Source organism: Perognathus longimembris, chromosome 11 (assembly GCF_023159225.1).
Source record: "Perognathus longimembris pacificus isolate PPM17 chromosome 11, ASM2315922v1, whole genome shotgun sequence".
In the NCBI taxonomy this organism is placed as follows: domain Eukaryota; kingdom Metazoa; phylum Chordata; class Mammalia; order Rodentia; family Heteromyidae; genus Perognathus; species Perognathus longimembris.
In genome coordinates this window covers 23,298,354-23,323,306 of record NC_063171.1, presented here as the reverse complement: position 1 = coordinate 23,323,306, position 24,953 = coordinate 23,298,354, and the positions used below count along the sequence as shown (strand labels likewise).

The 24,953-nt window shown below is 36.2% G+C and overlaps 1 protein-coding gene across 5 annotated transcripts in view; it reads left to right on the top strand.

Annotated features, from left to right (window-relative positions):
- Window positions 1-24,953, top strand: part of Rasal2 (RAS protein activator like 2) — a 271,624-nt gene that overhangs the window by 228,277 nt on the left and 18,394 nt on the right. For all 5 annotated transcript variants that reach the window (XM_048357801.1, XM_048357799.1, XM_048357800.1 and 2 more), the window contains 7 exons: window positions 3,568-3,721; window positions 5,182-5,280; window positions 6,212-6,766; window positions 11,608-11,752; window positions 18,124-18,268; window positions 18,778-19,014; window positions 22,789-22,990. In XM_048357801.1, the coding sequence (XP_048213758.1) occupies window positions 3,568-3,721; window positions 5,182-5,280; window positions 6,212-6,766; window positions 11,608-11,752; window positions 18,124-18,268; window positions 18,778-19,014; window positions 22,789-22,990 (1,537 nt within the window). The remainder of the gene's footprint in view (window positions 1-3,567; window positions 3,722-5,181; window positions 5,281-6,211; window positions 6,767-11,607; window positions 11,753-18,123; window positions 18,269-18,777; window positions 19,015-22,788; window positions 22,991-24,953) is intronic.

Here is a 24,953-nt window from a genome sequence, read left to right as displayed (position 1 = left end):
TAAGAGTGGTTTTAGGTAGGGATGAGGTTTGGAGCAATATAATACTGATTTGATGTAGTCAGCAATAGAAAGCCTCTCTTGCCTTATAGTTTGCTTCCTTACTAGGTCAAAAGCAGCAGATAATCTTCATCAGCAATTAAAATTTTAACCCTTACCTCACAATGCTAGAGTTTACATAAATTGTGCGATCGTGCACAGACATTAAAGGATACGGTGTTCCTAATTTTAAGTAAAATTGCCCTCTGGAAAATTTTCTCAGTTAAGTCTAGAAAGATTTATATTGAAACCCTGAATTATTCTCACATGGTATAGTAACATGGGCTGATGGTCCAGGGAGAAAGAAAGCAGTCAGGAAGAGAATCTGGCAAGTAGTTAAGGTATTCAATATCCACTTCCAAGGCTGGGTTAGGTTTCTTGATAAAAGGTATTTGTCAAAGTGGCTTGGACCAAGTTTTAAGCTCATTATTCTCCCAATAAATTCTACCTTCCATTAGAGGAGTAAACTATGGTGCCATAAGTCTACTAAAACTCTGTAGTTAGTAGATCTAAGAAAAATCAATTCATATGAAGGTACAACGGAGGAGGTAAACATGATTTAGAGGGGACTTGGGGGTTACTAATGCTATTATATGGAAATATTTATACAGATAATGCCTCCTCCCCTAAGCCATTCCCAGGCTGTTTGATCTTCCTGTTTACTGTAATCTTGCTTCTCTGGGAATTACTTCTGTCTTCTCTGAGACACTCTTTCGATACAGGAAGAGCTTGCTTATTTATTTAGTATGTTGAACACACTAGTTACTTTAGCTTTCGGCTCATGTGTGCATATATATACAGACTGAACAATAGAAAATTCTGAACTATATATTAATAGTGGAAATTTCAGTAACTAGAAGAATTTAGTGTTACAATTCCAGGTGGTTTGGTTAGAGTACCTGTTTATGGCAGCCATTAGGATATACACTGCATGCATTGAAAATGCAATAGGGAAAAAAAAGGATTTTGCCCAACAATCTCTAAAGGAAGAAAAATTGTAAACCAGATAAGTTCATATAAAATGAGTTTTAGAAACTTTAGGCTAAGCATTACAAAGAAACAGAAGAGCTAGGAAAGACTGTATTTGCAAATGAGATGTATGAAGTAGTGTCTAGTAGGATGGCTGGTTGGAATTAATATGTATGAAATAAGCTAAAGCTTAGATTTATTCCCAGCAGAATTTTTAATAAGATAGCCACCTCCATTCCCAGTTTGTTTTGATAACTTGCAAATAGAAATGGGCAGGGGCTTCACCATTATTTCCTTTCTGATTAAAATGGTCACCTTTGCCATGTTTGTGGAGAGTTTTCCTTGAGTCCAAGCTGCAGCTTCTCCAGCAGCCTCCCAGCTATAATCTCCTCACAGGTGTAGCACCATGGCAACAGGCCCAGCCTAGAGCCCTGGAACCTTGTTTGTGTTACCTGAGGGGCTAGATGCAGCCTGAAGGAAAAGAAGGAATATTACCTGTTCTGCAGGGTTTGGATGAAGATGGTGACTTGGTCTGTTGTTTGTGTTTCTGTTCTGCTCTGTGGAAGACTTGAATAACACCTGGGAAGATGGTATCAGTAACCGAAGGCAGCAGGGAAACCATCTTCTGTTGGTTCCTGTCTTCTGAACAGAGAGTTGTTTTCTGAAATGTAGTCCAGGAAGTGACTTGCTATTCCAGGACATGTGGCACCGCTATGATTTGGGGTTGCACTACCAGGTGGCTATACAGTTGCTTCATGTAGGTAGACATTTATTTTGTTTGAAATAAAATTAACTTATTTTTTCTTTTTTACTTAAAAAAATATAAGTAAGCCTTTTGTTGAAACTCCTTTTTTAAATATGCTCTGCTTTTTTTCCTTGTGATTCATCCCAGAGCTTGCAAGGTGTTTCCCCTCCAGCAATTTCTCCTGAGAAACATTTGTTAGAATTGTTTTATATTTGTTTAAGAAAGATTATAGTGCTTTGATGTCTCACCCAGGCTTCTGTTGTCTCATCAAGCCTTCCAAAATAGCATATTGGAAAAGGTTGTAAGATTAAGTAAAATAGCATTAGCTGTTTTTAATTGATGTGCTATATTTGCAGTATATAACTGCAAACATGTCATTGTCTTATGCAGAACAAAAGGAAATAAATGTAAAGGTATTTCGTTACACTTTCTTGTACATTTTTGTATATTATCAATGGGAAATATAAATGTCTTTCAAAAACTGCTGAAATACCAGGATATACATATTTTCAGCATAAACTTTAAATAGTGGTTTTTTTTATATTTGTATGGAAAGAGCAGAGCAAAATCATTACTGTTGAAAATATTTCTTGTGTTATGAAGTTTAATTAAACTATTAAAATGCAGCTTTACTGTCTAAGCACTACTCTACCTTTAAATACTTCAGATCCTTTGAATGTTATCTTGGTTTCAATGAAGCCACTTACCTAATTTATTTTACATAAAACAAATGTCTTTACACAGCATTTTTTAATCCTCTTTTCTAAGTACTTATTCTTCAAGTATATGTATTTAACTCCGAGTATTTCATAAATAGTGTAATTATTAAGTAAAACAGCATGGCCAGCCAGTTCTGGATTCAGAAACACTGTACTTCACATTATTAGACTCCATTAATTCTTTAAAGGGGAAGCCAGCGAATTGCTGCTCCCATAGTGGCATGAGTCATGACTCCAAGCATTCTTTAAAAAAAAAAAATCCCAGGAAATTAAAATCATCCAGGTTGTCTCAACAGTGTCAACAGATCTAGTATGTTGTTCTCTGTGAAAGTTTGGGCATTGTTTTCATGATGGGAAGTTTCTTGAGTGCACTTTGTTCTTTATTCACATTTATATTGTAAAGCGTTGGTAGAAGCAAAAGCTGTCAGAAGAAAATTTCATATTGAAATGGAAATCAGGCTTTCTGGGAGATAGTCTGTGCTGAAAAATTTAGCTTTGATGTGTGTCTGTCTGTCTGTCTGTGGGTGTGTATTCTGTCAGAGATGAAATAAACTGAGGATTCAACCACTACTATTTTGTCAGTGATACAAGAGGCTAAAAGCTGTAGCATGAATATAAAAATAAGAAATGTTTGACAATATTTTAAAATAAAGAATAAGATTATTTTATTTTTCCATATTACAGTTTAGAGAGATGATGATGATGATGATGATGATGATGATGATGATGATGATGATGATGTCTGTAGAGGCTGGGCATGATTATACATGCCTGAAATCCCAGTACTCATGGTGCAGAAGCAGGAGGATTGCAAGTTCAAGGCCACCTTGGCCTTGAACTGAATATAGCAAGATCATAAGTAAACAAAGGAGCTGGAGCTCCCTTAAGACTGGTGAAATTACATTTTTATACTTCTGTTCATATATGTGTATGTAGTTTATATGTGCCACATGATATCTTATTACTAGAGACTACTAATTTTCTCTTCCTTTTATTTTTTCCCCTGTAGGTATTTGTACAGTTGTTACCTTCCATTGCATTAAGCCTTCAGTTTTTTGTTGGCCAGGTAGCATCACCTTAAATATCTTCTACTTTTAGGTCTCGTGGGCTGCCTAAACTAAAAGAATCACGTTCCCATGAATCCTTGCTGAGCCCATGCAGTGCAGTAGAATGTCTGGATCTTGGTAGAGGGGAGCCTGTGGCAGTGAAACCACTTCATAGTAGCATCCTTGGACAAGACTTTTGCTTTGAGGTAAACACACACACACACACACACACACACACACAGTAAACAGAATAATTAATCAACACAAGTTCATTACTGTCATGATGCTGACATCATTTCAGTTGGTGGAAATTTTCTATTTAGTAAAAAGTTGCAAATCTGTTCATCTAATTACATTTGTTATTAAAGTTATTAATGATTATGTCTCCTTATTTTGCTGTCTGCTTTCAAAAAAATAGTTGGAGGACTGGGAATGTAGCTACATGCTTGCCTAGCATGCATGAAGCACTGGATTCGATTCCTCAAGTACCACATAAACAGACAAAACTGAAAGTGACATTGTGGCTCAAGTGGTAGAATGCTAGCCTTGAGCAAAAAAAGCTCAGAGACAGTGCCCAGACCCTGACTCCAAGAAAAAAAAAAAGAAAAAAGTTGAATACTTACTACATTCTCAGCAGAAGTTAACTATAACTTATTAAATTAATATTTTAATTGTTAGCATTTTTAATTTTTAATACTTTAATTTTTAGTAATAAGAATGATACACTATTTTTCTCTTGAAGCCCTATGTCCCCAATTTTAATGTTATTTGGGGGAACTTCATGCAAGTCTCACAATTTTTCTAATTTACAACATGAATAGTTCTTTATCTAGGACCATGGTCCTAAACATGGTAGTTTGGCTACCACATAGCAGGTATTCACTAGTCACATGACGCTGATAATTACCATTTTAGGCAGAACATATAATCTGATCTCATTCACTGGACTATGACCTGAGATTGAATTAACAAGTGAACAAATTTCAGCAACTTAGGCAGGCCATTTAATGATACGCTTTAATAAAAACCATTTGAATTACTTCTTGATATTCTTTTTAATAAAAAATATTTTAAAATCTTTTTAATAAAAAAATAAAGACTATAAGCTATGTGTTTCATTTTTGATGGACAGTGATAATAGTAATCAGGATAACCTAGTAAATAACTGAAAACCAGTAGCAGGTTACCAAATAGAAGAAAAATGGATTCTAAAGACAGTGATTCAGTAACTCTTGTATTTAGTAGTTACATAGTGTTATGGTGAAGCCAGTCTTGAGAAATCTAATAAGCTGTTTGAGAAACAGTCTTCCCTTTTCAGCTATTTTCAGTAGCTTAGTATTGAACATATTCATTTTCAGTTAATTTAAGAAGTAGTCTAAAAGGTTTTTTTTAACTTCATTTTTCTGAACCATAGGCAAACAAATTCTACATGGCTTTTGTTTGCATACCTGGGAACGAATGTGGATTCTACCTAGAGAATAAATTTAAAAATAGATGATATATATATATACACAGATATATGTATATGTATGTGTATATGTATGTATATAATGAAACTTAAAGATTTGGATTTATAGTAAGTCCTTAACTCTTAACAGTAGAATTAGAAACATAGAACCTCTAATCATACATTTCCATTTCTTTATCTCTAATTTTTATGTTGAAGGTCACCTACTTAAGTGGAAGTAAGTGCTTCAGCTGTAACTCTGCCTCGGAAAGAGATAAGTGGATGGAAAATCTTCGCAGGACAGTTCAACCAAATAAGGTAATAGTAGCTTTGGGTGTAAAAACTATATCTAAGCAGCAAGTTCATAGAATATAAATGTACTGATAATATCTTAATTTTTATAGCGCTTAACAGGTTTTTTTTGTTTGTTTTTACATTATTGTTACTTAGTTTTGAGGTAAAGTCTCCCTATAGCCTAGGCTTCCTTCCAAATTGCTTTGTATCCCATGCTGGCCTCAAACTTGTTATCCTCTTGTCTTAACCTTGCAAGTGCTGGGTAACAGACATATACAACCATGATTGGTTTACAGCTTAATGGTTTTCAAGTCTACATACATGTATTGACATGTTATGATGAGAGATAAACTCACAGGAATTATTGTTGAGATTTTACCAGTGTTGGTAAGGAGACACACAGAAAAGCTAAGTGACATACCCATGTCAAAAATCAGTGCACGAGGGACTGGGAATATGGCTTAGTGGTAGTGCTTGCCTAGCATGCATGAAGCCCTAGGTTCCGTTACTTGGCCCACAAACAGAAGAAGCCAGAAGTGGTGCTATGGTTCAAGTGGTAGAGTGCTCAGGGGCGAGTGCTAGCCTTGAGCACAGAGAGGCTTGGGGACAGAGCCCAGGCCCTGAGTTCAAGCCCCAGGACTGGCCAAAAAAAAAAAAAAAAATAGTGCATAATGAAAATGAGACTAGAAATAAGTTGTACTTGTCGCTTTTTCATTTATAGAAACTGGTCCAGTTATCACTTTGGTGGCACTATGATAAGTTAGAAAATATTTTTAACCCAAATAAAATAGAATATATTTGGTTTTTTAAGATTGTTATTTAGAGCTTGGTCTTATCTCAATCAATGTTGACTCCTCTTGACTCCTATTAATAGAATACATAATCAGCATCAGAGGAAAATGTTGTCTTTCTGGCATATCAGCTTACAGATTCAACTTTTCGTGCCTCTTAACAGGACAACTGCAGACGAGCTGAAAATGTTCTCCGTTTATGGATCATTGAAGCCAAGGATCTTGCCCCTAAGAAGAAATATTTCTGTGAACTGTGCCTTGATGATACCCTCTTTGCTCGTACAACCAGCAAGACCAAAGCCGACAATATTTTCTGGGGTGAACATTTTGAATTCTACAGCCTTCCACATCTCCATAGCATCACAGTTCATATTTATAAGGATGTGGAAAAAAAGAAAAAAAAGGACAAGAATAATTATGTAGGGCTAGTCAACATTCCCACTGCCAGTGTGACTGGTCGCCAGTTTGTAGAAAAGTGGTATCCAGTAAGTACCCCTACACCCAATAAAGGAAAGACAGGAGGACCTTCTATTCGAATTAAGTCACGTTTCCAAACTATCACCATTCTGCCTATGGAGCAATATAAAGAATTTGCAGAATTTGTCACCAGCAACTATACCATGCTGTGTTCTGTCCTTGAGCCAGTAATTAGTGTGAGGAATAAAGAGGAGCTGGCCTGTGCCTTAGTGCACATTCTTCAGAGTACTGGCAGAGCCAAGGTAAGTAGAAAGAAGGAGGGTTACATTGCCTAAGAACTTTTCCTTGCCTTTAACAAAGAAATTGAGATTGCAAATTGGAAATTCACATTCAAATGTACTTTACTATCAGTCACAAAAAGAAAAGGGTGTGGGGAAGATTCAAGAAAAGATTATTCATAATTCCTAGATTTAGAAGAGATGGGATTAGAAAACTACTATGAAACGAAGGAATCAACAAATATTCATTTGCAAATTCATTTATTTGCTCATTTTCATAAAAGGTAAATACCATAGCCAGCCAGTAGGGTTGATACGATAACCTCACAATATGTTCAAATTTTTTACCTTTAGTTTGAGAGTTGTGTGACAGTGCTCACTACATTTTTTTAAAAGATTATTTGAAGAAAGTTGAGCTGGTGGCTCATGCCGGTGATCCCAACTACATGGGAGGCCTTAGGGATTGTGGACCATGGTCTATCCATGGCAAAATAAGTAAGTAAATAAGATAACATACCTTAAAAACATAACTAGCTGGGAATATGGCCTAGTGGTAACGTGCTCGCCTTATATATATGAAGCCCTGGGTTCAGTTCCTCAGCACCACATATATAGAAAAAGCTAGACGTGGCACTGTGGCTCAAGTGGTAGAGTGCTAGCCTTGGGTAAAAAGAAGCCAGGGACAGTGCTCAGGCCCTGAGTTTAAGCCCCAGGACTGACAAAAAATAAAAAATAAAAAATAAATAAAGCAAATTTGAGAAAAAAAAATAAATAAAGCAAAAACAGGCTAGATACATGGCTTACCTGGTAGAGTGCTTGCCTAGCAAGTGCAAGCCCTGAGTTAAAAACCTCAGAACCACCACCACCAAAAAAAAAAAAAAAAGATGATTAACTAATTACAATATCCCATAGGCAGAGAAGAAAATATTCAAGAAACATGATGGATATTAACAATCCTCATGGGGTTAACATCTTTATTTAGGATAAAAATATCAAAGATGGTAGTTGGTAGCTACTTTATGATAGCCTTATCTCATTTTGTTTTGCAATAGTGTAAAGTAAAAAGTCAGGAAGATTTTAAATAAGTTGTAGAAAGAACGGAAAGCAACTGATTTCATCGTTGAACTGTGAGGCACAGTCACTTTGCTAATCTGAGTCTCCAATATTAGAAGCCAACTGGTCATACTAGAATTATATTGCAGATTCATGGTCACAGCTACAATCATTTATTGTGAACTACATATATTTAAAGTGGAGAAGTTCACTGGGTTTTGATAGATTATACGCCATTAAACTACTTCATAACTAAAATATAGAAGATTATCATCACCTCCACAATTTCATCCTGACTATTACTGTAAGTGTCAGTAGTGGTCTTAAGTCCACAACTCTATTATACTGTTGAGCTGCTCCAGAGTGAATTTCATTATTGTTCTGGGGATTGTTGGTTTTCTGAGGTTGGTTTGTTTTGGTGCCTGAATTAGGGCTTCAGATTAGGGCCTTGGCATTGTCCCATAGCTTCTTCCTCAGGTCTGGTATTCTTTGTGCCACCGCTCCACTTCCAGCTTTTTTGGTGGTTAATTGGAGATAAGAATCTCATTGACTTTCTTGCTTGGGCGAGCTTGGAACCACAATCCTCTATACTAGCTTCCTGAATAAGCTAAGATTATAGGTGTGAGCCACTAGCACCTGGCCCCCATCTATGTTTAAAAGACTTAATTTTAAACTAATAGTAAGCATATTCCTTTTGGTTTTTGTTCTTGACCCCTTGGAATATTCAATTAATACATGATATTCAAAATATATAATGTTACCCCATTTCAAGCTGAGCACATTGAATTTTTTTTTTTTTACAGTTTCACATGGCATGTTGATAATAATTACAACAGTGGTATAACTCGTTTCTGTAATGTGGAGTTCATTTCACTTGGCATCATCTTATGTGATCATATGGGTGTAGCTGTTGGGGTATTTTGATCTTGTACCATGACTAGCCTAATCATGTACTAGCTATTCCCTATGAGGAACACCATAAGGTTTATGTTTCTTTGGATTTGGGTCACTTCACTTATATGATTTTTTTCCAAGTCCTTCCATTTCCTTACAAATGGGGCATTCCTTCTGATGGAGGACTCCGTTGTGGATATGTACCACATTTTCCTGATCACTTGTCTACTGAGGGGCATCTAGGTTGGTTCCATGTTTTAGTAATGACAAGTTGTGCTGCGATGAACATAGTTGTGCTGGTGGCTTTAGTGTGGTCTTGCTGGTAGTCTTTTGGGTAGATGCCCAAAAGTGGGGCTGCTGAGTCGTAGGGGAGCTCTATGTTTAGCCTCCTTAGGAACCTCCACACTGCTTTCCAGAGGGGTTGAACAAGCTTCAATTCCCACCAGCAATGTAGTAGGGTTCCCTTTTGGTCACATCCTCTCCAGCATTTGTTATTATTGGATTTCCAGATAATGGACATTCTTACTGGCTGAGGTGGAATCTCAATGCTGATTTTATTTGCATTTCTTTTATGGCCAGTGATGTAGAGCACTTTTTCGTGTGACTCTTGGCCATTCTCATTTCCTCTTCAGAGAAGTTTCTTTTTAGGTTGTTAGCCCATTTGTTGAGAGGGCTGTAGGTTCTTTGATTATGTGTTGTGGAGGAATTTAATTTTTTGAGTTCTGTTTATATTTTAGATATCAGGCCTTTGTTCATTGTATGGCTGGTAAAGATCTTTTCCCAATCTGTGGGCTTTCTGTTTATTTTGGAAGCTATGTTCTTTGCCCTGCAGAAGCTCTGCATTTTGATGCCGTCCCACTTGTCCAACCTTTCTTTGATTTGTTGCGTTTCTGGGCCTTTGTTGAGGAAGTTTCTTCCAGTGCCAAGGAGTCCTAGAGTTTCTCCTGTTCCTTCTTGTAGTGTTTTCAGGGTATCTGATTTTATTTCTAGGTCTTTGGGCCATTTAGAATTGATTTTGGCGCAGGGTGATATAATAAGGGCTGTCTATGACAAACCAACAGCGAGCATAATATTAAATGGTGAAAAGCTAAAGCCATTCCCTTTGAAATCAAGAGCAAGACAAGGATGTCTGATCTTTCCTCTCCTCTTCAACATAGTACTAGAATTCCTAGCCAGAGCAATTAGGCAAGAAGAAAACATAAAGGGAATCCAAATTGGAAAAGATGAAGTTAAACTTTCTTTGCAGACAACATAATCCTATACCTAAAGAACTCCATAGACTCTGCTCCCAAGCTACTAGAGCTGATCCAAAACTTTGGCAGGATATAAAATAAATCCTCAAAAATCAATGGCTTTTATGTACACCAACAACCAGAAGAGTGAGGCTGAAATCAGAAAAGCAACACCTTTTGCAATAGCCTCAAAAAACATAAAATACCTAGGAATAATTTAAACCAAAGAAGTGAAAGAACTCTATGATGAGAACTTTGAAAACCTGAAAAAGGAAATTAAGGCAGAACTCGAGAAATGGTAACCCCCCCGCCCCATGCTCCTGGATTGGGAGGATTAACATCGTGAAAATGGCAACATTACCAAAAGCTATCTACAAGTTCAATGCAATACCCATCAATATCCCAACACCATTCTTAAATGAAATAGAGGAAGCAATTCCGAAATTCATATGGAACAATAAAAAAAACCTGAATAGCAAAAATAATCCTAAGTAGAAAGAACAGTGCAGGAGTAATATCAATACCAAACTTTAAGTTGTATTACAAAGCTATAATAATAAATACAGCTTGGTACTGACACAAGAACAGACCTGAGAACCAGTGGAACAGAACTGAAGACCCAGAAATGAACCCACAGACCTATGGCTACCTAATCTTTGACAAAAGAGCTAAAAATATAGGTCAGAGCAAATACAGCCTCTTCAACAAATGGTGCTGGCAAAACTGGGTCAACACCTGTAACAAACTAAAACTAAATCCCTATTTATCACCAAGCACATTGAATTTTACATCACTTGTTTTAAGACTATTAAGAAATGAAGGACTTTCTTCATATTTTAATTTTCCTTTTTTCTTCCTTCTCTGTTGGTGGATGGATGAATGCAGTGCCAGACAAAAACATGAGTCCAAAAAAAATGAATACCATATATTCCATTTTGACACTGTGGGCCATTTGTACCTCTTACACATTGGAGATAGTGTGTGTTTGTGTGTGTGTGTGTGTGTGATATACTATTAGGTGTTGAAAATGTGGAGTGAACAAAAATAGACAGTATCATTAGCCTTATAGGGCTTTCTGTTTTCTGGGGAAGACAATCAAAGTAGTTAGGGAAATAAATGCATATTTATAGGAAGAAGTGCAGTAGACTAAAAAGATAAGGCTTTGGAAGTGTGGGGAAAGGGAACCTAACAAAGACTGTCCAGGGAAAGTTTTACTGAGGAAATGACTTGTAAACTAATATCCAACGGGTTCCAAGAATTAGCTCTGTGGAAATTGGGGTGGGAAAGAGAATGGGAGTGGATAGAACTGAGGACAGCCTTTGCAGAAGGCTTTGTGCTAAATGGAGATTATAAGTATTTAGTGACCTAAAAAGAAAGCCCCTAAGGCTATTGCAGAGAGAATGATTCTAAACACAGTTGAAGAACTAGACAGAAACCAAAAATTCAGATACATATAGGCTGCATTCAGAATTGTGGTCTTTTTCAAAAACTCCATGGGAAAACCTATGAAGGAATTTTAAATTTAGAGGTAGTGATATGTAAGATTTTTATCTAGACTTCATTTCCAGTGAAGCTAGTAACTTGTTTGAAAGCATCATTTCCAAGATGACTGATATTTTTGTTAACTCTTCTAATGTGGATTATTTATTCAGTTGCTTTCTGCCTGACTAAATACTGTTCTACCAGGATTTTCTGACTGACTTGGTGATGTCTGAGGTGGATCGTTGTGGAGAGCATGATGTCTTAATCTTCAGAGAGAATACAATTGCCACCAAATCCATTGAAGAGTACCTCAAGTTGGTAGGCCAACAATATCTTCATGATGCATTAGGTATGGAAAGGAAAATATCTGCCTTCTTTTCTTTTCCTCTCAGTTTTAGCCTGTTTCAACCTCATGAGACAAATTGGTAAAAGTAGACAGTCAGTACAAGTGTGTTTAATGGTTGAAGAGATTATTTTGTTCTCAAGTTGCTGACAGAAAAATAAAAGTCACCTTGTCCCTATAGCCAAAAAGAGCAAAATGCGGTTTTCTCAAAAAATTTATTAAAAATGTATTTCAGCTTGGTAGAATTACAGAACTATTCCCTGTGTAAAATACACTTACATTGTATGTGTGGTTTAAAGGGAAGAAAGGTTGTAATAAGGAAAACATTGGGCAATGGCATTGATGGGGTTTACCATGGGAGGGGGGCAAAAAGCATAGAAATGAGAAAGAATCAGGCACATATAGAAAACTCTGTATGGTGGGGAGGGGGGTTTTGATCCATCCTGGGCTTGAACTCAGGACCTAGGCACTGTCCCTGAACTTTCTTTGCTCATGGCTAAAACTTTGCCACTTGACCCACAGTTCCACTTCTAGCTTTTTGGTAGTTAATTGGAGGTAAGGGTCTTACAGACTTTCCTGTGCTGGCTGGCTTCAAACTGCAATCTTCAAATCTCAACCTCCTGAGTAGCTAGGATTACAGACATGAGCCATAGGCACCTGGATAGAATAAAACTTTTTAGCAGAAAAAGGGCATTTAGAGACAAGTGAAAAACAACAAAAAGACTAGAAAATAATTAGAACCAATTTTTTTGAGAGTCTGGCTTAAGGATTTAGATTTTACACTTATTTATAGGAAAACTACTGAAAGTTTTTTAGTAGGATGTTTTCAGTGGAATTAAATTTAATTAAGGTGGCTTGTTAGGAAAGCACCTGAAACAGATCCATTCAGAAGCCATTATAATAAAGAAAACAAGAGACTTTGAGGCAGTGTGCTTGAGTAAGAATAGAAGAAAGAGATATAAAAATGTTAAAATTGAACTGATATGACTTCACAACTTTGGGAAAACGAAGGAAGTATCAAATGTTAGAGACTTTTTGGCCTTTGTGAATGACTAAGGATAATGAGATTCTTAAAAGAAAATTTAAATCATAGAAATATAAACTTAGAAGAAGGGAAATTATATTTTGCCTTACATACATTCAGTTTGAAGTTCTGGAAGGAAATCTCAGAGATTTTTGGTACGAAGACTAGGCAGGACATCCAAGCTAGCTGTTGAAAATTTGGAAGTAACTTACTCATGTGGACTATGAAAGTACCAGGTCAACAAGAGAATATAGAACCCAAAAACAGATCTCAAAGTGGTTTATGGTGCAGAAGAATACAAAACAGAGGAACAAAATGATCAAAGAGAAAATGCAAAAAGGAAAGAAAATAAGGAAAATACTGGGTCCTTGATATCAATAACAAATAGAGTATTAAGAGTCAGAGGGGCTGAGGAAATAGCTCAGTGGTAGAGCACATGTTCAACATGGATTCATTTTCAAGACCACCAAAATTTTACACTTACTTTTTTTTCAGAGATTTCAGAAGGAAAGAAAGAGTGGCTGTCAAATCCTTTAGCAACTTAAATATAACTGGTATCAAGAGGAAAGGAGTCTTATTATATAGGAGTAAAAAGTGAAAGAATGGTCAAGAAATAGGACCACTATGTTTATATGAAACAAACTTACTATAGTAGCAATACACTTCTACAGAAGTAATTTTTTTCTCTTTGTGCTTATCTTCAAGTCTAGTGTTAAACTTTAAGATCTAATGGGAATTTACAAGAAAAATAGTTAAATATTCACTGACACTTGGAAAGGTGCCAATAGGTTATAGCTTCATTTGTATAAGAGCTTACTACAGTCATAATATGTATGTAATGGTTTGCTTTAATGATTTGTATTGTATTTTAAAAGGCAACAATGAAGCCTCTTAAACAATGTTTATCCTGTGAACTGAGGAGGGAATATTTGTTGACTACCTACTTCTTCAAAATCAAATATTTATATTCTAAAAATCAATATCAAGCATGTTTTTTTTAATTAAATTAAATTAAAAGTGAAAATGGATACTAAGTCCTTTGATACAACAGTTAATAATTAAGTAGTTGATTGGCTCAATGAGGCATAAAACAGTTCACTGAAAATGGGAAGAAATTCATGTACTATTTCTCGTAAGCTATGAGCAATACCCAGAGTGGTGAAAATGGCCAAACATAAACAGAATTAACCAGTAAGCTTCTTCAGAACCAATTGGATTGTCTTGTTACCATTAAAGATTAGCTATACTTCATACACTGTATGTAAAAACTACATGCCATTTCCAGACTGCTAAGAATCCTCAGGGAGAATTGATTTTAATAGTTGTCAGTCAGGGCTGAGGCTGTAGCTCAGTAAAATGCTTACCTAGCATGTCATAGGCCTTGGTCCGATCATCAGCACCAAAAAAAGTAATATGTTGTTTAATATTAGCCTGAGTCTTAGCCAGTCTTCATTTAACTTGATAAAAGCCCTGATAAAGCATTACGCTTTACTGCACAGAGTGCTTCATTTAGACTTAAATTTTTGATCTAGTAGTTCCCTTTACCTGTCTAATTGACGTTGGAGTTCAGGTTTGGCTCCTGTGACACACAGCAAATACCATCTGTAAGATTAAAGGAGTCACTTAGAACACTTAGTAGAGGCAAGTTCCTTTCAACATTAATATGTCCACACCAACATTTGAAATTTTGGTGTTAATAATTTACATAGAAAACACATTAGAGCATTCTCTAACTTGGCATAAACTTATTATACTTAAACAACATAGCGAGTACTCCTTTTCATTCTGATTATTTTTCAAAGTCAAGAAAAACTCAAATGGGGTTTTTAATCAGTCTCAATAACTTTGGTCAAGAACTTTCTAAGTTCAAATCTACAAAAGCTCCATCTGCCATTTTTATATGTATGCGCCACATTATCAGGCATAGGTTATAATTCCAAAAATGAAAATAATTGTATTTTAGAAGATTGTAATGGTGTCATATAAGGAAAAAAATTTAAGGAGCTACAGTGTTCATCTGATTTGGGGAGAGGAAGGGGAAACACAGAAACAGTGGGGAAAGGGTGAACTAATACAGCAGTGTTTGTTGGAAATGAACTATACAAATTGGGTAGGGGGATTGGGGAGGGAAAAAATGAGGGAAGAGGTGACACTGTTCAAAAGAAATTTCTTCCTTACCTGGCTTATATAAGTGTAGTCCTCTGTACATCACCTTTAAAATGAAATATTTTTTAAAAGAAGCTGTAGTGTGCTCACCATAGACAATTTTATAGTGTGAGTACCATAGACAATTTATGTTTGAGCCCTACAATAATTTATTTGACTCTTGAAAAAATAAAAGAAAAATATTTAATATATTACTCATTAATGTTAGCATTACTTTCCCATAGTAGATAAAACTTTAAAAAGAACTCCCTCAATGTAAAGTTCATATTGCACATCTAAGGGTTAAACAATTGTTACTTTGGATATTTTGACATTAATTGCTTAAGTTTTAAATTCCGGTACTCTTTAAACAAAACACATATTATAGAGATATAGGAAACAGGAAGAATATATTGAATGTATACCTTCTAAAACTGGTAATGTTAAGCTTTTACTAATTCTGGTGATTTTACTTTATGAAAAACTATTTAGGGGCTGGGAATATGGCCTAGTGGTAGAGTGCTTGCCTAGCATTGCCTGGGTTCGATTCCTTAGCACCACATATAGAGAAAAAGCCAGAAGTGGTGCTATGGCTCAAGTGGTAGAGCACTAGCCTTGAGCAAAAAGAAGCCAGGGACAGTGCTCAGGCCCTGAGTTCAAGACCCAGGACTGGCAGAAATAAAAAATAGTTTAAAGAAAACCCACCAAAAAAACCCAAAAACTATTTAGAGGTAGCATATTTTTCAGCTGAGCACAGTAGCTCATGCCTGACTTATGACGGTTGCAGTTTGAAGCTAGCCAGGGCAGACAAACCTGAAAGACTGATCTCCAATAAATCAGCAAAGTGGAGGTTTGGCTTAAGTGATAGAGCACCAGCCATGAGTGAAAAAGCTAAGCAACATCCCAGTGCCAGCACAAAATAAAATAAAAGTAACTTATTTTTGTACATAATAATGACTTCTGTAGAAGCCCAGGAAGCATATTAAAATGCTTTTTTAAAAAGATTATTTTGCACCCTAACCAAATTCTACAGCAGATTTCATAACCATTTTTGTATACACAAATAATTATGGCTTGAACTAAAATTACTTTAGATATCTCTCTCTCTGTGTGTCTGTCTGTCTCTCTGTCTCTCTGTCTCTGCCTCTGTCTCTCTCTCTCTCTCTCTCTCTCTCTCTCTCTCGCACGTGCACGTGGCTTTTTTTTTCTATGCCCCATTTTCTTTCCTTGTACCACTTCACTTTTTGTTGCCCAGGCCTGTTCCTCCCAAATTATCACTTCTCTTTCTAAGTCATATCTATTTTTAAAAACTTTCACTTACCTAAGTACTAAACATTTTGATTGAAAATGTGCTGCACAACAACGTTTATCGCAGTGCAATTTGTCATAGCTAGAATCTGGAACCAACCCAGATGCCCCTCAATAGACAAATGGATCAGGAAAATGTGGTACATATACACAATGGAATTTTATGCCTCTATCAGAAAGAATGACATTGCCCCATTTGTAAGGAAATGGAAGGACTTGGAAAAAATTACACTAAGTGAAGTGAGCCAGACCCAAAGAAACATGGACTCTATGGTCTCCCTTATTGGGAATAATTAGTACAGGTTTAGGCAAGTCACAGCAGAGGATCACAAGAGCCCACTAGCTATACCCTTATGATCACATAAGATGATGCTAAGTGAAATGAACTCCATGTTATGGAAATGATTGTTATATCACAGTTGTAACTACTTTCAACGTCCCATGTGTATCTGTAGCTTCTACTATTGATGATGTTCTTGTATCACCTTCCTGTGGTTGTATCTACACTATCTCTGTACTCTTATCTGAGTATATTGGAAACTGTCTATACTGGTATTAGAACTAGGAAATTGAAAGGGAATACCAAAATTGAAAGACACAGGGTAAAAAAAGACAAGCAACTACAAAAGCAATACTTGCAAAACTGTTTGGTGTAAGTGAACTGAACAACTCGGGGGGGGGAGGGAAAGGGGGAGGAGGGGGGGGAATGAGAGACGAGGTAACAAATAGTACAAGAAATGTATCCAATGCCTAACGTATGAAACTGTAACCTCTCTGTACATCAGTTTGATAATAAAAATTTGAAAAAAATAAAATAAAATTTTTAAAGAAAAAAAATGTGCTGCATACTGCTACTTCATTTTGTAGGAATTTATGTTCTCCTTCATGAACTATGTTATAACAAGCCCAACCCTCAAGTAATATTAGCAGGGCCATTCCTCTTTAAACCTACGAACAGGCCAGTCATACCTTTAGTCCTAAATACTCAGGAGGCTAAGAGCTTATGGTTTCGATTCAAAGCCAAGCCAGCCCAGACAAGCTCATAAGACTCATGTTAAATACAAAACACAAAACAAAACAAAACCTGCTGTCTCTAATAATTATTTGACAAATATTAAGGAACTAGGGATTTTAGCATGATTCAAGCCCAGTTCCAAACTTCCAAGAATATTCATCCTAAAAATGAGCAGCCATGAAAACAAATATAGACAAAAATCATATAAAACATGGAACATTTGGAAGTATATTGTATAGTGGAGGATTATCAAGTAAAGTGGTAACTCCAGGGTATTAGATAGGCTATATGAACAAAGCATCTAAGCAAAATTTCTGTGGGAAAGCATATAAGGAATATATAAAGAGAATCTGCTATAGGTTTTACTCTATTTAAGTGACTATCTTATTGTAAGAGGTAAACCTAGTGAGCCTTCCCACAACAACCTTCTTACACATTCAACCTCAATTGACCTTAGGTAGGTAGGTTACTCATTCAAGATTGGGTTGCTTGTTTTTTTTGAAATAATGATAATAGTTCCCTTACCTTAGAAGGGAACCTTCTATAACATATTACAAGTGATGCTAACTATAAATATATTTGTAGTTTCTGGTTAAAAAAAAAAGTACTACCTTGTTTAAAGCTATTATTATTTTATAAGTACTGTAGTGATGTTAGTATTTGGTATCATTCTGCTTACAGGATGGGGAAAATAAACATGTGAGAATGTAGAAACTTTGAGGTTCCAAATCAGGAGCCCTTCCTTCACAGGCAGTCTTGTGCTTTCTGTGTCATTTTTAAGATGAAAATTCTCCATTATACATTTTATTTAGTTCAGAAATCTTAAATCTTATTCTGTTCAAGAAGACACTTTATACTTACACTACTTGTTTTCTTTGCAAAAAGGGGAGTTCATCAAAGCTTTGTATGAATCAGATGAGAACTGTGAAGTGGATCCCAGTAAATGTTCATCTAGTGAACTGCTAGACCATCAGAGCAACCTAAAGATGTGCTGTGAGCTGGCTTTCTGCAAGATCATCAACTCTTACTGGTACTGGTATCTGAACTGATTATTGACATAATCCTTTCCATAATGTTAGATCTACATCCTCTAATACTCAAAAATACTTTTTCTTTTAAAACATTTACCAATGTTGAACAGATGTGCTCATGAATTTTGATCATTGCTCTAGTTCCAGTACTTGGTGAAATTTTAGAAGATTTTTGATGAACAGTCTTTTAGACAGATTATGGTGAGCTATATTAAACCAGATGGTTTACTCAGGAGCCTCATGCCATTTTCCCACTTTGCAAAACTAAATTTACACTAATTCAGAGCTTTTGGGCTTTCAGATTCAAGTCTCCATATGGCCTTCTGTGACTTTCCACCACTTCTTAAACATGAGTCAGTCTAATCCTTGGACTTCTACTAGTTCTCCTCAGAATTCAACTCTAGAGCAGAGATGTGCTGAGTCACACTGGATTCACTTGTGTTTTCATAGGCTATGGTACTTTGATATTTAGAGATTTAGTTTGGGTTTTTGTTTGTTTCCTCCCCAGTGTCTTTCCTCGTGAATTGAAAGAGGTATTTGCATCATGGAAGCAGCAGTGCCTAAACCGAGGCAAGCAAGACATCAGTGAACGGCTCATTAGTGCCTCATTGTTTCTCCGTTTCCTTTGTCCAGCCATTATGTCTCCCAGTCTTTTCAACCTTATGCAGGAGTATCCTGATGACCGCACGTCTCGAACTCTTACTCTTATTGCCAAGGTCATTCAGAACCTAGCCAACTTTGCCAAGTAGGTGATACCACCCAAACCACTTAAAAAACACATGGTTTAAAGTTTTAAATGAGGGGGCTGGGAATGCGGCTTAGTGGTAGAGTGCTCACCTAGCATGCATGAAGCCCTGGGTTCAATTCCTCAGTACCACATAAACAGAAAAAGTCAGAAGTGGCGCTGTGGCTCAAATGGTAGAGTGCTAGCCTTGAGCAAAAGAAGCTCAGAGACAGTGCCCAGGCCATAAGTTCAAGGCCCAGGACTGCCAAAAAAAAAAAAAAAAGATTGCATGAGGCCTAAAATTTGTCTCTAATTGGGAAGCTCCAAAACTCAGGCAGATGCTCATTGTGTTTTCAATAAAAGCAGCAGCTAAGTAATGATAGTACATGTATTTATTGTAATATTTGAAGCCAACTAGGATTGTTTATCCTAGCAACTCAGAAGGCAGATATAGAAAGGATTATAGATCAATGCCATCCTAAGCAAAAAGTTACTCACCCAATGGTAGCTAAGCATAGTGATATATGCTTGTCATCCCAGTTAAGTAGGAAGCATAACTAGGAGGATTGTGGTCCAGGTCTGCCTGCCTGGTTACAAATTTGAGAGTCTATTTGAAAAACAAAGGAAAAAGGGCTCGTGGCATGATGATAAGCACCTGCCTATCAAGCACAGGCCCTGTGTTCAGACCCCAGAATCTAAAATTTAAATTAAAAAAACAAGCAAACTACTATTTTTAGAGAATACTAAGTTTCATGGAAAATGGTGAAGATACAATTAAATTAAATGAAAATGTTAGCTTATAAACACGATTCAAAATGGTACATATTATGTTCTAACAATATGAAAACAAGAATTTGTAAGTATAAAAGTATAGAGAAAGGGCTAGTTATGTAGCTTAATAGTAGAATACTTGCCAGGATGTACAAGGTCCTGGCTTCACTTCCAGTGAAGAGAAGGAGGAAGAAGAGGAGGTGGTGGAGGAGGAAGGGGATGGGGAGGAAGAAAAAAATTGGGAAAAATAGACAAATTCTATGGTTACCACCAACTAGCCTAGCCACTTCCTAAAAGATAATGTTAGCATGGATACAAAAGATAGAAGAATGCTATAGATGACAAAAAGAGGCCAAATGCAACTTTTTATGATCTTATGGGAAAAATTATTTCAATTATTCTGGGAACCATACATGGTGACATACACCTCCATATCCAGCACTTAGGGAAGTTGAAACAAAGGATCCAGTTCAAGGGCAACTTGAGTAGCAGAGTGATTTCTAGGTCAGCATGGGCTACACAGAAAGGCCCTATTTAAAAACGTTTTGGGGAGATAATTGGTAGAATTTAATATGGACTATATAATAGGAATCATGGATAATGCTTTAAAGTTTTAGTATAATAATGTCATTGTTTTATATAAGAAATTCATCTTATTTGAAAAAATGAGTGCCCAATTATTTAGAGGTGATGTCAAGTTAGTTTAAAATGATTCAGAAAAAAAAAGATATGCGTAGAGAGAGAGTGAAAGAAAACTTGGCAGAAGGGCTGGGAATATGGCCTAGTGGCAAGAGTGCTTGCCTCGTATACATGAAGCCCTGGGTTCGATTCCCCAGCACCACATATATAGAAAATGGCCAGAAGTGGCGCTATGGCTCAAGTGGCAGAGTGCTAGCTTTGAGTAAAAAGAAGCCAGGGACAGTGCTTAGGCCCTGAGTCCAAGCCCCAGGACTGGGAAAAAAAAAAAAAAAAAAGAAGAATTCTTAGAACATTAAATGTAGAGGAAATGGATGAAAGGAATTGTGGGAATGGGAATGAACTTGGTTTGACTACCTAGATTTTGGGTTTCAAACTGCTGAACACCCAGCGTGGCTTGGATTCCTAACTCGTGGCATTAATCACTGTCTATTCAGTACCATTTATATCAAGTAATTCTATTTTAGAAAATAGAAAAGCAGTGGGGAGAATAACCACTGCACAGGAATACTGCCAGTGTTGATGTTTTTATATGTGACATTTCAGATGCTTGTGTATACTTGTGTAGTTTTTTTGTTTTAACCTAAAGTGAAGTCATCCTCTAACACTTAACTAGCTTGTTTCAAGTTAGAGTCCTACCCTCACCCACCCCAACCCATCCCTGCCATTAAATTCCCTGTAGTCTTGTATTTCCAAACAAAACAAAACAAAAAAAAAAACTTGGCAGAATGTTAACAGTTAATGTAAATGAAAGGCATATGGGTGTTCTTTCAACTTGCTTGTAGGCATTTTTTTTTCTGAAAGTTAAAGGAAAACAGTAGCACTCAAATGTAAATAGCAAATAATGTTTGTTTAGTTGAATGCATAGACTCACACTTCTTTCTTTCTACTTTTTTATTGTTTTCAGCTCCTTCCTGAGTAATTGTAATCTTAAATTTTTGTAGAAAATAATTTTGAGGAAAGAGCAGGAAAGAATTCCCACTAACAGAATTGATCACAGATGTATGGAAGAAAAAAATAGAACTTCAATGAAGCTAACTGTTTTCTTTTCTAAATAGTGTGTGTTATTAGAAGTACACTATTTTAACTTTGTATGCACTATGTATAAGCCAATGTAAAAAGATACATATTTAGCTAAATTTGAACTAGTTCTTATACAGATGATTTCTAGTCTATCTTAGAATAGGTTTTATAGTTTTAAATTGGGCTCTGGAGATAGGTAGGAACTAGGTAGACAAATTCTTCCCTAGTTGAAATAAAGGGTATCAGCAAAGGCTTGAAGAAGAAAATAAAGAGCACAGTACCTTTATCCAAGGTTTGCATTCCATGGGTTAACTTACCCATGTTCAACTGTGGTCCAATACTGTTTAAGTGACATATTTCAGAAATAAACAATTCCCTAGTTTAAAATTGCATGTCATTCTGAGTAGCATGATGACACCTCATGCTCTCTAGCTCAGTCCCAGCCAGAATGAATATCATCCCTTTATCCATGTATATGCTATTGATCCTTTAGTAGGTTCTTTTTTTTTTTTTTTTTTTTTTGGCCAGTCCTGGGCCTTGGACTCCAGGCCTGAGCACCTTCCCTGGCTTCTTCCTGCTCAAGGCTAGCACTCTGCCACCTGAGCCACAGCACCCCTTCTGGCCGTTTTCCATATATGTGGTGCTGGGGAATTGAACCGAGAGCTTCATGTGTATGAGGCAAGCACTCTTGCCACTAGGCCATATCCCCAGCCCCCTTTAGTAGGTTCTTGATCTCAGCTATGAAGGTATCACAGTGTTCATGTTCAGGTATCCCTTATTTTACTTCATAGTCCCAAATCATAGAAGCAGTGATACTGGTGATTCGGATATGCCAAAGAGAAGTTATAAAGAACTTCGTTTAAAAAAGGTGAAACCTTATCACAGTATGTATGTATAGGGGAAAAAAGGTTCTACACTATTCACAGTTTCAAGCATCCATTAAAGGTTTTGGAATATACACTATGGTTAAAGGGGAAACTATTGTATAATACATTTGGGAACTTTTGAAGAAGCTAGAAAAACTGTAGTTTGTGTTGGTGAGCATTTGTTGGATAGAAAGCTTTAAATACCAGAAAAACATGAGCTTTGGCTTTACCATTCATAAAAGAGAAACTTATTCAAAGTTTTATAATCTTTATCAAAGAAGTATGTTTAACAGAGCTTATGGAGATACAAAAGTCATAATTATCTGTATAAAATTTTAAAAAATTATACTTCAATGTAAAAAATTTTTCATGGATCAATTCAAAATAATATCTCTTTCCTGCAATATCTTCCTTCTTATTTTCTCACCTCTTACTTCAGGTTTGGTAACAAAGAGGAATACATGGCGTTCATGAATGATTTTTTAGAACATGAGTGGAGTGGAATGAAGCGCTTCCTTTTGGAGATCTCTAATCCAGACACCATCTCAAACACTCCAGGCTTTGATGGTTATATTGATCTTGGCCGAGAGCTTTCAGTTTTGCATTCCTTACTCTGGGAAGTAGTTTCCCAGCTGGATAAGGTAAAGTAGACTGGAAGAATGATAGAAAATGAGAGATAGATAACTTTATTGAATCTGAATTCTGAAGGGTATCTACAAGTAATAGAAATTACCCTCTCTGATCATTGAAAGCAGCCACTTGTACTAAATATCTGAAAAGTAAATGGTAATTGTTTCTGAGTAACACAGATGATCAACAACCCAGAAATTCCAGAAAGCCATGAAATCATTAATATAGTTTACATAATTACCTGAATTAATGTATGTTCCTACAGATTTACATAGCATGTATACAAAAACTTGCCTAGAAAATTAACACCAAATATTGTTGTGTACATTCTTATTTATCAACTGATTTGTAATAAAATCACAGGCTTAGAAAATATTGTTTATCATATTTAAGTAACACTACATATGAGAAAAAATTACAGAGCAGAAAGATTGATATATTTATTAGTGCTAAGAATCACATGAAATCTGGAAATCCTGTTGTTTTCTTTTTCTTTTTCTTTTTGCCAGTCCTGGGCCTTCAACTCGTGGCCTGAGCACTGTCCGTGGCTTCTTTTTGCTCAAGGCTAGCATTCTGCCACTTGAGCCACAGCACCACTTCTGGCCATTTTCTATATATGTGGTGCTGGGGAATCGAACCCAGGGCTTCATGTATATGAGTCAAGCACTCTTGCCACTAGGCCATATTCCCAGCCCCACCAGTTGTTTTCTTTATCTACAGATATGAAATAAGAATACAGAAATCAATTATCTTATTTATTTTTGGATTCTAAATAAACATTTTATTATGTATCAAACTAATAATAATAGCAAGTGGAAAACCATACGTATTATTTTTTTCCTTCTGGTACTTCAGATTTATTAATAGGTAATAGTTTAGTAATATGTTACAATGGCTTTTTAAAGTTATTTTTCTGTTATAAGGATTTTTCCCTCCATTTTTTATTAAGTTGTACTAATAGCTTGAAGCATAATGAAACCTATATTAATCAAAACTTTCATGAAAAGAACATAAATAGTAGCTTATCCACTGATGCTTTATTTATAAAATAATAAACCACTCCTAATTTGTCAATAACCTGTTATTTACCTTTAGAAATACTGACTAGATTTTAAAATCTAGTTAGATTTTAACTATGTTAGAAGAAAATTCCTGTATATACAGTATCCAGTGTACTCAGATGAGATACAGTGATATGCGGGCGGGTACAACCACAGGAAGGGGATACAAGATGATCATCGACAATAGAAGCTGCAGTTTCACATGGCATGTTGAAAGTGATTACAACAGTGATATAACAGTCGTTTCCATATATTGGTATTAGAACTAAGGAAGTGAACAGGAATATCAAAATCGAGAGGCAAAGGATAAAAAGACAAACGACTCCAAAAGCAATACGTGCAAAACCATTTGGTGTAAACCAACTGAACAACTCATGGGGGGAGAGGGGAAGGGGGAGGGGGAATGAGAGAGGAGGTAACAAACAGTACAAGAAATGTACCCAAGGCCTAACGTATGAAACTGTAACTTCTCTGTACATCACTTTGACAATAAATAAGAAAAGAAAGTGGGGGGGGGGGGGGGCGGTGCCGGGAAGACAACTGAAAAAAAAAAAAAAGTAAATTCCCTTCAGCTGGAGACCGCTGGCTCATGCCTATAATCCTAGCTACTCAGAAGGCTGAGATCTGATCGTAGTTTGAAGCCAACCAGTGCAGAAAAATCCATGAGACTCTTACCTCATAAACTACTCAGAAAAAGCCATAAGTGGTGCTGTGGCTCAAGTGGTAGAGCACTAGCCTTGAGCACAAAGAGGCTGAGGGACAGAACTTATGCTCTGAGTTCAAGCCCAGGACCAGCAAAAATAAATAAGTTCATTTGAACCATGAACCAGTATTGTTGAACACATAAAGACATTCTTCAAATATCATTTGTAATCCTTTGGATAGTATAAAAGTGGCTGTGTAAGTCAACACA